Here is a 13,856-nt window from a genome sequence, read left to right on the forward strand (position 1 = left end):
GTAATAAAGAATGTATGTGATAGGGTTATTAACCCAGGGCAACAGAGCAGAGAGAATAACTAAACGCCTTATTATGAGCTCATCTTTGAATTGGTGTCAAAGCAGTACATAAAAAAACCAACCCTCTATGATATATATCTATTTTTTTTTATTTAACCAGGTAGGCCAGTCGAGAACAAGTTCTCATTTACAACTGCGACCTGGCCAAGATAAAGCAAAGCCGTGCGACACAGACAACACAGTTACACATGGGATAAACCAAACGTACAGTCAACAACACAATAGAACATCTGTATACAGTGTGTGCAAATTAAGTAAGGAGGTAAGGCGATAAATAGGCCAATAGTGGCGAAGAAACTACAACTTAGCAATTAACATTGGAGTGATAGATGTGCAGATGAGGATGTGCAAGTGTACGTGCAAGTAAATATAGTACCTCAACACATTGCTTAAACCTTTGGTGAGCTGTTGATGTCAAATATATGAATCTTTTAACAAACTGTGACCAGTTAGAAGGCAGTTGGCGATATTCTAAAATGACTGGATGGATGTGGAGCACTCACTGGTTGTCCTTTGAGTCCTGGGTCTCCTATTCTGCCTTGGTCTCCGGACGACCCCTCCATGCCTTTGATTCCTGGGGTTCCCCTCTCTCCTGCCAAGCCAGGCTCCCCCTGGAAACAGCACATAGAGGTCAGGGGTCAGAGGTTATAGGATAGGGTAGGCCTGGTCCCAGATCTGTTTGTGCTGTCCTGCCAACTCCATTAGTCATTGTCATGCCAAACATCATAGGAGTTGGTTATATAGTACAGATCTAAGGCTAGAGTAAGACTGTAAGGTTGATGGTGGTACGATGGTACTGATACGATGGTACTGGTACCTTCTCTCCAGCAGGCCCCCTTTCTCCGACCAACCCAGGCAGACTAAGTTCCCCCCTGGGACCAGGTAGTCCTGCTACCCCCTCTTGCCCCACGGTGCCCCGCTGACCCTGAGGAAAGAAAGCACAGAGACACAGTCAACATGGGCACACCAAATTTAAACTCGTTGACATGCTGAAAGGAAAGCATGAAAAAGCCTGCTAAACAAATGGTATGTGTAGCCAGTGACTAAGTACAAGTGACATTTAAATCAGCACTGATTCATGGGCCAGGTTCTGTATTTGAAAAGTCTAATAAATACCTAATGAATACGATATTGATCAACTTGTCTGTCTGTGTCTGAAAAGAGACATTGGCGTTGACAGTCAGACATTTATTTGACAGTCAGCCACAGGCTTTTTTTTGTTGGTATTTTATTAGGATCCCCATTAGATGTTGGAAAAGCAGCAGCTACTCTTCCTGGGGTCCAAACAAAACATGAAACATGACGTAATACAGAACATTAATAGTCAAGAACAGACATATCCACACGTACACACAAACTATCTAGGTCAAATAGGGGAGAGGCGTTGTGCCCGTGAGGTGTTGCTTTATCTGTTTTCTGAAACCAGGTTTGCTCTTTATTTTAGCAATAATGTCTCTCTATAATACTGTACGCTTTCTTGAATTTGTTCTGGACCTGGGGACTGTGAAAAGACCCCTGGTGGCATGTCTGGTGGGGTAAGTGTGTGTGTCAGAGCTGTGTGTAAGTTGACTCCGCTTTGACAGTGAGACATTGAATTTGACAGTCAGACCTTGACTTTGACAGTCAGATCTCTAAACAGCAGCACTTAAGTAGGTCTTTCCTGACTCATAATCTTCCCTGACAATTTGCTTCAAAAACGTCCATCAAAATGACTGACTGTTGTTGAACTTTTTATAGCGCACTGAGCCGCCGGCAACCGCAGTCGTTTCCCGTTCCAACTGCAGGCCAGCGGTGGCCCAGCGCTGGCTGCGCGTACAGCAGCTACTGTTCCTGGCTCGATGGCCGGCCGTGAGGCGCGAGGATAACTCGTGACACCGCCAAACGCCGGGAGAAAAGGATCCCTCCAAAACGGCAGGAGAAAGTGGTTTGGAATTACAGAGGTCTCGGTTTTGTTGGTACAACCTCAATCCCTGGTCTTGCATAAGGACGGGTAATGTAATTGTCTTGTTCATCAAATCAGTGAGGGGTTTAATCAACTCTGGCTTGGATACTCAGGACACGGCATGCCCATACACACTTATTCATACACTACCCCCTCAAGTGGAACTAATAGGCAATAATGTCCCATCCTACTACACAGTAAGGGCTTTGGTCTGAGAACCACATTGTTCTTTCTTAACCAGACATGTTAACCCACCTGCATTAGGTCAAAAGTCAAATAAATGTAATACACATAAACCTCTTTGTTTTTAGCATTACTACTCTGGCTAAGAGGCTTGAGCAACTCATGTCCTGCCTGCACCCAATGGAATTAACGAGGGTGAGACGATGTGAGAGGTTTTTGAGCAAGGAGGCATGGGAGACGGAGCGAGAGAGACAGAGTGGCGGAGAGAGAGAGAGACAGACAAAAGGAGACAGTGAAAGACAGAGTGATAGACAGCTAGTGGTCATACTGTTTTGTCAGTAAGAAGATACTAGGTCTGGGGGATGGTGGTCAGGTCAGGGGGACACAGAGGCTGGTCTATGCTATGGTGCTCATCAGTCTCCTGCTTATTTTTCACTAATAACAAGGGCTCCCCTGACTCTGTCTGACACAGGTTAGACCCACAGAGAGCAGGCTCCAACAAAAACAGCCGCTGACCAGGAGGGTAACCTTTCACTGGTTATGTATTTCAACCAATTCTAAACATGGACATGGAGGGAGAGGAAGAGGTGGAGAAGAAAAGGAAGAAAGAAGAGGAGGAGGATGAAGAAGATGGGGATGATGGTGACGAAGAGTTGAACAAGTAGAGGAGGAGGAAGGGGACAGAGTGTACCGTAAAAGTCTGTCCCTTCAGGGTAGCTGAAGCAGTCATGTACAGTATTGTAGCTATGTGTGTAAAATCATCATGGCTGTTTCCTGCTGGGATCTCCCTCTCCTTGTGAGAGAGTCTGTGTGTTTTCACCGTAAACACCTCCCTCCCTAACTGCCTCTGTGCTACCAGACCTGCTTGTTATGTAACTGACAGACAGGGTGGCTAATACTGAAGTCCCTACACTGCCGGTCTGGCTGTCTGGGGAGCAGGGGAAAGGACATCATGCATAAAATCCCTGCATACTCAGGGCCGCCGGGGCTGCAGACTTCAGTAGAAAGAATCCCATTGAGCTCTGACCACAGAAACCCAAACAAATCAAATAAGCCATTTAATGACCAGTCATTTTCCGCCGAATATCCTTCAGCACTTTAAACACAGCTGGTGGGAGCAGGGCCCGTATTCATAAAGCATCTCAGATAGTAGGAGTGTTGAACTAGGATCCGTTTTGCCTTTTAGATTATAATTACTGGATAGGGTGGACCTGATCCTAGATCAGTGCTCCTACTCTGAGACACTATAAGAATGCGGATCCAGAAGGAGAGGGAGATGGGAATGGGAGGGTCAGCCATATTGAATCCATTAAAAGCTCAATTTATCCGGTGATATGTGGATTTAATGGATTACAGAAGTCTTTCATCCTGATCGCAGTCTAGCCACACTCACATTTATAATGTGTTGTCTTAATCTACTTAGTAATGGGATAATCTCATAACTTTATTCGGTACATTCTTTAGTTTGTCCTTTGTTTGAGATTTCCTGTGACATAGCTAGTGTTGTGATTACGTGTTACGTGGCAGGAGAAATAGACGAGTGAGGTTTTTGAGCAAGGCGGCATGGAAAAAATACCATGCTATTGTCTGAGGAGAGTGCACAACAACAAAACTATTTTATCACGGCAACTGGTTTGATACATTCACCTCTGAAGGTAAATAATGAATTTACACTCAGTAATCTTGCTCTGATTTGTCATCCTGAGGGTCCCAGAGATAACATGTAGCATAGTTATGTTTGATAAAAAATCTATTTCTATATTCAAATGTAGGAACTGGGTTCTACAGTTTGAACCCCTGCTGTCTCTGGCCCCTCGTCCACACCGCCCGGCCATCTAGATGTGTGGAGTTGAGTGTCTTTTCATTCCTGGGAGTGTGTAAACTTAAATGTTTTATTACCATAGCATTTTTGTATGTTCTCTATAGTTATGTACCTGAAAATGTATCATTTGACCAATTTGGGAAACATTTGGGCAAACTACTGATACTACTGATACTGATACTACTTGATACAAAATATTGTGTAGTGATATAATTCTTCACTGGACCAGGCTGAAACTTTGCACACACACTGCTACCATCTGGGAGCCAAAATCTAAATTACACCTAGACTCCTATCTGAATGAATGGCCTTTCTCTTGCATTTCAAATTTGATGCAAAACAATGTAAATAGAAAATGCATTTTTTTGGTTTGTCTTATTATCTTTTACCATATCTAATGTGTTATATTCTCCTACATTCATTTCATATTTCCAACAAACTTCAAAGTGTTTCCTTTCAAATTGTATTTTATTTCACCTTTATTTAACTAGGCAAGTCAGTTAAGTACAAATTCGTATTTACGATGATGGCCTACCCCGGCCAAACCCTAATCCAGACGACGCTGGGCCGATTGTGTGCCGCCCAATCACCAGTTGTGTTCCAGCCTGGAATCAAACCAGGGTCTGTAGTGACACATCACTAAGCAAGGATCACTATCACTAAGATGCAGTGCCTTAGACCGCTCCGCCACTCGGGAGTCCCAAATATGTATCCTTGCTTCAGGTCCTGAGCTACAGGCAGGTAGATTTGGTTGTCATTTTAGGCGGAAATTTAAAAAAAGGGTCCTGTCCTTAAGAGGTTTTGAAAGGTAAAAATGTATTAAAAAGGTGGATCGTAAAAATCACTCGGATTCAGACAGCGTGTCAGACTGTCACCCACAGAGATTTAACCATGCTGAGAGAATGGCTCTTAAAAGTGCAATTACTCAATGCAATAAATCCCCTGATTGACTGTGACCTACTGTATAGCATGGAAAGGGCAAGAGTTAATTTAGGGATAGATTGAACCAGAATTTGGGTTTACAGGAGACACTGAATATGGCGATTCTCCTTTAAACTCAGGAAGTACCCATTCAACTTCCCATTCACCAGCTTTCCAAGCTTAATAATGCTTGGTACTTACCAAAGAGTGGAGCTTCGATGAGCAACTATTCTCATTACTGCCATTACGGCCAGTATGTACTTCCAAACAAGGTCTAAATAAAATGGTACATGTAACTGAAAGAAAGGCTTTGCCTGAAAATAATCTAAATAGTGTTTTTGCGCACCTCTTCTGCAATATTAGTAATGGAAATAAAATACACCAAATAAAACCTATCTAGAAATATACAATCACTGTAAAACATACCCTATATTGTCTACTTTCGTGCTGCTGGATCAGCCGACCTGTGCATGGCAGTAATGAATGATTTTATTGGAGGTGCAGAAGAGTTGGATTTGGTGCATGCCCACTTGGTCAAAAACAATACATGGATTCTTTCCAGACAAGGCATTTTTTTCAGATGCATGTAACTCGTTATTTACAAATTTTTTGGAAGTACATACCGGCCGTAATGGCAGTAATGAAGATAGCGAAACTCCCTTCTATGGTAAGTACTGAACGTATTTTGACAATATTAAGTTTGATATATACATACATACACACACACACACACACACACACACAACCAGTCAAAAGTTTGCACACATTCAAGGGTTTTTCTTTATGTTTACTATTTTCTACATTGTAGAATAATAGTGAAGACATCAAAACTATGAAATAACACATGGAATCATGTAGTAACCAAAAAAGTGTTAAACAAATCAAAGTATATATAGCCACCCTTTTCCTTTATGACAGCTTTGCACACTCTTGGCATTCTCTCAACCAGCTTCATGAAGAATGCTTTTCCAACACTCTTGAATCAGTTCCCACATATTCTGAGCACTTGTTGGCTGATTTTCCTTCACTCTGCAGTCTAACTCATCCCAAACCATCTCAATTGGGTTGAGGTCGGGTAATTGCGGAGGCCAGGTCATCTGATGCAGCACTCCATCACTCTCCTTCTTGGTCAAATAGCCATTACACAGCCTGAAGATGTGTTTTGAGTCATTGTCCTGTTGAAAAACAAAGGATATTCCCACTAAGCACAAACCAGATGGGATGGCGTATCGCTGCAGAATGCTGTGGTAGCCATGCTGGTTAAGAGTGCCTTGAATTCTAAATAAATCCCAGACAGTGTCACCAGCAAAGCACCCCCACACCATCACACCTCCTCCTCCATGCTTCACGTTGGGAACCACACATGCGGAGATAATCTGTTCACCTATGCTGCGTCTCACGAAAAGGCAGCTGTTGGAACCAAAAAAGTTTGGACTCATCAGACCAAAGACAGATTTCCACCATTCTAATGACCATTGCTGGTGTTTATTTGCCAAAACAAGTCTCTTCTAATTATTGGTGTTCTTAAATAGTGGTTTCTTTGCAGCATTTCGACCATGAAGGCCTGATTCATGCAGTCTCCTCGGAACAGTTGATGTTGAGATGCGTCTGTTATTTGAACTCTGTGAAGCATTTATTTGGGCTGCAATCTCAGGTGCAGTTAACTCTAATGAACTTACCCTCTGAAGCAGAGGTAACTCTGGGTCTTCCTTTCCTGTGTCGGTAGTCATGAGAGCCAGTTTCATCAAAGCGCTTGATTGTTTTTGCGACTGTGTGTGTGTGTGTGTGTGTGTGTGTCAGAGGAGGCTGGTGGGACGAGCTATAGAAAGACGTACTCATTGTGATGGTTGGAATGGAATCAATGGAACGGTATTAAACACATCAAACATATGGAAGCCACATGTTTGACTCCGTTCCATTGATTCCATTCCAGCCACTACAATGAGCACGTTCTTCTATAGCTCCTCCCACCAGCCTCCACTGGTGTGTTTGTGTGTGTGTGTGTGTGTGTGTGTGTGTGTGTGTGTGTGTGTGTGTGTGTGAGGGACAGGATATGTTGACTGATCACTGCGATTTCGGACGTTTGAAAAGGTCCCGAGAATGTCGATATATGCATTCCTCTGCGCTCACCGTAAAAAATGGTTGCCCAGCACAGGGAGCACACTCTAGATGTGTGGAGCCAGTGTGCGCTGCTTAGACCCCTGCGCCGCTCAGACCTCTGCGCCGCTTAGACCCCTGCGCCGCTCAGACCCCTGCGCCACGGCAGTTCACAATGTTCTAGCAAGCCGTGAGAATACATGAGAATATTGATGATACCTGGTGGTAATTTTGTTTTAAACCTTCCCCAAACCATAGCCCTAATCTTAACCACTTGAAATTAAACGTAACCCTTTGAGTTGTTTCTGTTTTAACCCTGTAACCACGCATGATTAACTCTGTAACCATGCGGAATTAACTCTGTAACCATGCGGAATGAATGCATCAAAAATAGACTGTGATCTTTTTGGGATATGATGCCTACCTGTCGCCCAGCCTTCCCTGGAAAACCTGGTAACCCAACTAGTCCTGGGAGGCCGTCAGGCCCAGCGTATCCCTCCATGCCTCTGGGTCCAGGTAAACCAATGGCCCCCTGGGAAATACAAAACAACAATATCAGACTCAATCTGTCAAGTCTCCATGGAAATACTTGTAAAGGCATTAGCTATGGGAGCTAACCTGAATGTTCAGGTCTCAGCCAGACAAGGTCACTTATCACTAGTGCAGTTGATCCAACCAGCTATGCTACGATTCACTAACCCTCTCATCTCCCAACCTTTTCCAGTGCCTCCTCCCCCATTAATTGGCTGTATATCCATCTACCTTCAGAGACATCTGGAATTAAGAGATGCATTCCTGACTGGCAGTGATGGACTGGGATCTAAAACTGTTTTATGGAAAATAAAGGGAAGTTCATTTTGACCTCAACCTATTGCTATGTTCTAATGTTGTAAAGACTTACTATTCGGTATACTGCACTGAACATTCTGTCTTGCTACTTCAACAAAACAAACCCAATGAAATGTCACTTCATGGAGAGAATACACTACCGTTCGAAAGTTTGGGGTCACTTACAAATGTTCTTGTTTTTTGAAAGAAAAACTATTTTTTTTGTCAATTAAAATAACATTAAATTGATCAGAAATACAGTGTAGACATTGATAACGTTGGAAATGACAATTGTAGCTGGAAACGGTTGATTTTTAATGGAATATCTAGATAGGCGTACAGAGGCCCATTATCAGCAACCATCACTCCTGTGTTCCAATGGCACGTTGTGTTAGCTAATCCAAGTCTATCATTTTAAAAGGCTAATTGATCATTAGAAACACTTTTCCAATTATGTTAGCACAGCTGAAAACTGTTTGAGCTGATTAAAGAAGCAATACAACTGGCCTTCTTTAGACTAGTTGAGTATCTGGAGCATCAGTATTTGTGGGTTCGATTACAGGTTCAAAATGTCCAGAAACAAAGATCTTTCTTCTGAAACTCATCAGTCTATTCTTGATCTGAGAAATGAAGGCTATTTCATGTGAGAAAAGGCCAAGAAACTGAAAATCTCATACAACGCTGTGTACTACTCCCTTCACAGTACAGTACAAACTGACTCTAACCAGAATAGAAAGAGGAGTGAGAGGCCCCAGTGCACAACTGAGCAAGAGGACAAGTACATTAGTGTCTAGTTTGAGAAACAGCATCCCAGAGTCGCCTCTTCACTGTTGACGTTGGGACGGACTGGTGTTTTGCGGGTACTATTTAATGAAGCTGCCAGTTGAGGACTTGTGAGGCGTCTGTTTCTCAAATGAGACGCTCTAATGTACTTGTCTTCTTGCTCAGTTGTGCACCGGGGCCTCCCACTCCTCTTTGTATTCTGGTTAGTCAGTTTGCACTGTTCTGTTTCTCAGAACAATAGACTGATGAATTTCAGAAGAAAGTGCTTAATTTCTGGACATTTTGAGCCTGTAATCAAACCCACAAATGCTGATGCTCCAGATACTCAACTAGTCTATAGAAGGCCAGTTTTATTGCTTCTTTAATCAGCTCAGTTTTCAGCTGTGCTAACATAATTGCAAAAAGGCTAATGATCAATTAGCCTTTTAAAATTATACACTTCAATTGGCTAACCCAACGTGCCATTGGAACACAGGAGTGATGGTTGCTGATAATGGGCCTCTGTACGCTTTCGTAGATATCACATAAAAAATCTGCCGTTTCCAGCTAAAATAGTCATTGACAACAATAACAATGTCTACACTGTTTTTCTGACGAATTTTATGTTATTTTAATGGACAAAAAAGAAAGGTTTTCTTCCAAAAACAAGAAAATTTCTAAGTGACCCCAAACTTGTGAACGGTAGTGTATGTTCTGGACATAGTTATGGAGTGCTCTGTAAATACCATCACTCAGCATGCTCTCCGCAATAACTCTTTCTGTGTTGTTTCCATCACTCCATGACCTCCCCCCATAATCTCTCCTTCCCAGTTTCTCTCTCACCCTCTCCACTTCTCTCACCTTGTTTCTCCCCCATACAAAGCAGTCCATAACGATGTAAATGTCCTCTCCAAGCAACTTATTGCATGGGGTTTGTTTATTGTAGTACTGTAGTACAGAATGTACGGTTGAGTATATCTCTTTCCTCCCTCTGTACCTCTCTACATCTCTCTCATCTCCTTCAGTCTTCACTCTATGTCCACTCTGCATTGTGGTGATGCGATACTTACTTCAACACCAGCGGTCCCAGTCAGGCCCCTCACTCCTTTCTTTCCTTCTAAGCCCTGTACAAATGCACACAGACACACAATCTAATAATATACACATTCACATAGACAGATACAGACAGATACACATAGATACAGACAGATACACATAGATACAGACAGATACACATAGATACAGACAGATACACATAGATACAGACAGACACACATAGATACAGACAGACAGACAGACAGACAGACAGACAGACAGACAGACAGACAGACAGACAGACAGACAGACAGACAGACAGACAGATGCATACATTCCAACTGTTTAGTACCAGTAAATCCTTAAAAAATAAATAAACTAAATGGACGTATACATATTCTATTAGAGTTCTGTGTAGTGCATGTTTAACTCATGGACCTCTAGTCTTGTGTTATTCTAGTAAGGTATATATTTCTAAGGCCTAACGTGCGTGCAATATGTGAAGACCACATTCAGGCTCTATTCAAAACTCCACGCCAAGGTGAATACATTCACAGGAATCCTATCTCTATACAGTATCCACTCAATCTGAATAAATAGGCAAATAGGCCAACTCACATGTCTTAACAAGTCAAAGGTGTTTAGAACTAGGTACAGTATGTAGATAACCCAGCTTGTGTTAGGAAATATGTAGATCAAAGAATAATATACATAAAGAGCTACATTCCATGAAGAGCAACGTTATGTAAGAAATAAGCATTTTCACAGCTGAAAATGTATATTCACATTATTAAGCTGCAGTTAAAATCATTCAGACTTCAAGTGAAATAATTCAGAATTGAAACAAAATTATTGTGATTTGAGGTGAAATAATTCAGACTTGAAGTGAAGTAATTCATTTTTCCCAGAAGTTTAACTGATGCCAACGTTTTGCATTCCAGTATATATTCTCAAGCTTGCCTTTCGTGTTCAGAGAATAAAATAAGAAAATGAAGAGTCATTGAAGCATGAAGTGCACAGTGGGTGGCCAAACAAACAATTATCTTCTTTCACCCCCCCCCCCCCCCCCCCCCCCCCATTTCCCTTCATTCCTCATTCCTCTTTCTCTAATATCAAAGGCACCGATGTTCAACCCTGTCTGCATTGTTTTGGCCCAGTCTGATTTCATGGCAGTAAAATCGTTTTTGTCTCTCCCTTCATGTTTTCTGTTATGAGGAGGTAGCAGAACCAAGCAAAGGCGAGAGAATGCTTACACGCTGGCACTTCAGATCGTTGATCGAGAGCAAAAAGAGGGATAGGTTAAAACCAATTATCTCTCCGGTTATCTAACAGCTATCATGTTAGGAGTTGCAGTTTGGAAGTGAGTGTCGTCTCTTCTATCATAGTACGGACAGGTGATTGCTTATTAAACCTAACCCTCGTGGTGTTCAGAGCCAAGGAAGCCTGTAGGAAGGCTTCTACAGTAGCCTGGCAATAACACTTTATTGACCATCTACAGTGTACTGTAACAGTTCATCTAGAGATCTAGGGAAACATGATTTAACAAACTCTGTCCTTTCCTTTCCCCAAGCCTGGAGCAGCATGAATCAGACACAGGGATTCACAAATAATCACACACACGCACCTGAGTTCCCATTTCTCCTTTTGGGCCCTGTTCTCCAGGTTCCCCTGGTGTTCCCTAGACAACAAAAATCACACTTATTTGATTTATTCTTATGTCAATGTGCAAAATGTGACACAGAAACCAATGCTGATAAGACCTACACAGAGTATTGTGTTGGACTTACAGGAAGGCCTGGCGCTCCAACAGCCCCACGATGTCCAGTGGTACCCATATGACCCTGAAAACAACAACGAGACAAACACATCATATTCGGGTGAAACACTACAGCCACAAAGTCACTTCAACTGGGTATATAAACGAGGAGATTAAGGCAGGTCATTTAGTGACAGCTAGGGGTCAGGGGACAGTCAACTGTGTCTTGTTCCACTATGTGCTACACAAGGTTATCAGAGGTAAGCCTGGCCCTTCAGGTTGAAATGTTTCACAATAACAATGTGGGAGCGTTAAACAGTGTGCAAGTATCGATATTTCTTTCAACAGCAGTAAACACCATATGGTCCTCTAAGGTGCATACCATATGAATAACAAACCCACATAGTACTGTAGTTCCCAGGCCAAGCTGTGTAGGTACATATTTTATTACAGTGGGCTGTAGGTGGCTCAGACTAAATGGGCTCTATAAATTTACCACTAAGTGGGGGGAAGCCCCATAGGTCGACCCGGCCGTGGAGACGCACGCACGCACGCACACGCACACGCACACGCACACACACACACACACACACACACACACACACACACAGTTAGCATTAAGGACCTTTAGTTTAATGGAATCCTGAAAGTCACTCAAGCCTCTCTACAAGTGCCAAATAAAGATTAGCCACTGTGACTTTGAACCCAGATCCAGTTCAGCAGGAAAATGCTTATAAATGCTTAATGACCCAGTGCACTCAAAACACTTTCCTGTGTTTTATATATTTCCAAACGAGGTTGGAATAATACTGTGAAATTGTGAAAATTATGATAATGCCCTTTAAATGTAAGAGCTGTTTGAAAAGACTGCCTGAAATTTCAGCCTGTTTTGGTGGGATGGAGTTTTGGCCTGCCTGGTGACATCACCAGGCGGTAAATTAGTTAATAGACCAATAGGAAAGAGAGTTCTCTACCAATAACAGCTATGTGTCAGTCTTCCCCTCCCCAATTAGACCAATGTCAGAAAGTCCTAGGAAAATTCTTGCTTGAGAAATTGCTCTTGCTAAGAAGCATTTATTTTCTTCCTTTTGGCAATTTTGATTGAAAACAATCACAGTTAGCTACTTAATTGTTACTCATTGCATTGGGCCTTTAAAGCTATCTCTCTCTCTCTCTCTCTCTCTCTGGCAGACTGTCTGAGGAGGGCTGCGTTTTGGGAAACTATTTATAGGAGGGGAGAAGTCTGGCAAATGTCCCGCTGGGGATTCTGGGATTCCACTCTCCACGACTTTCATCTTGTCCTGCTAACTTCACACCTGACTTGAACTGTTTGTGTGTGTTTCATCAGTATGAGTTTTCAGTGTCTATGCCAATAGCACCAGATTTCCTCCTGGCTTATCGCTAGGAATTCAGTAATCCGGGATGCTCTGTGTCTCAGATATGCATGTGTGGTCTCAACAGGCCTGCTTTTCAACCCAGCACCAAAAAAGAAGAAGAAAGGAAGCAGAACAGAAAAACAACCTGAAATGTGATTTTGTGATACATTTGATGTTGTGGTTTTTACGCTGGTTTTACCTGATATCCCTCATCTCCAGGCTCTCCGCGATCTCCTCGCTCGCCCGGGGGACCCTGCCAAAACACACACACACCATCAGATGAGTAGGGCGACCACATTGTGACAAAGTGTACATTAGGGCTCTGAATATGTTGAGGAACAGCTGTATTTCACCTGTAACATTCTGCCATGGATCATCTTAGTTTAGGCTTGAGTGAAACACTAAGTGCCAGTGTATCTGTCATAGTATGGGCTTTAGCCCACAATACCGTCTTTCACATAGGTTACACTACTTACAATCTGTACTGAGGGTCATCTACTATACCACTTTGGACATCCACTCTCTTGGACCTCTGTTCAGCATGGTTGGACAGCTATACCTCAAGCAACACCACTATTAGAAAACTCTTATATAATGCTTTAATAGGGTGACATTCTGACTCACCCCTAAGCCACACACACATAGGAATAGGAAGGATAAGTTGAAGGAAGGCAAGACCTACTGGTTCACCTAGTGGCCCGGCAGGTCCTGATGTCTTACTGTCTTCTCCGGGGTAACCCTGAAACACAACAAACTTAATCAGCTCATAACTCAGGACATTTGGCCTAAAATATGCTGAACACGGAGATCTAAGATTTGTCGAGCTCTATTTTAATAAGCCTAATGCAAGGGTACATCTAAGCTCTGGTGGTAACGCACTAGGTCCAGGAGTGCGTCCTCAATATTTCCACAGCTGTTATTATGAGCTCAATAGCTGGCGGTGGCACAAAATGGCGTGTTTTGATGAATAAACGAGTTGTACGTGTAACGAGGGTTTGACCACTCACTGGCCAATCAAGACATTCCATGGCTTAACACTACATGTCTCAAGTTCTGCAGGTTATTGAAGGTCTT

The 13,856-nt window shown here is 42.7% G+C and overlaps 1 protein-coding gene across 2 annotated transcripts in view; it reads right to left on the minus strand.

Annotated features, from left to right (window-relative positions):
• LOC110521790 (collagen alpha-1(XXIV) chain) overlaps positions 1-13,856 on the minus strand; it is a 183,833-nt gene that overhangs the window by 10,673 nt on the left and 159,304 nt on the right. For both annotated transcript variants that reach the window (XM_036968553.1, XM_036968554.1), the window contains exons 42-49: positions 13,465-13,521; positions 12,982-13,035; positions 11,438-11,491; positions 11,275-11,328; positions 9,686-9,739; positions 7,450-7,557; positions 878-985; positions 564-671 (exon numbers count right to left, since the gene is read on the minus strand). In XM_036968553.1, the coding sequence (XP_036824448.1) occupies positions 564-671; positions 878-985; positions 7,450-7,557; positions 9,686-9,739; positions 11,275-11,328; positions 11,438-11,491; positions 12,982-13,035; positions 13,465-13,521 (597 nt within the window). The remainder of the gene's footprint in view (positions 1-563; positions 672-877; positions 986-7,449; positions 7,558-9,685; positions 9,740-11,274; positions 11,329-11,437; positions 11,492-12,981; positions 13,036-13,464; positions 13,522-13,856) is intronic.

Source organism: Oncorhynchus mykiss, chromosome 30, assembly GCF_013265735.2.
Source record: "Oncorhynchus mykiss isolate Arlee chromosome 30, USDA_OmykA_1.1, whole genome shotgun sequence".
Taxonomy (NCBI): domain Eukaryota; kingdom Metazoa; phylum Chordata; class Actinopteri; order Salmoniformes; family Salmonidae; genus Oncorhynchus; species Oncorhynchus mykiss.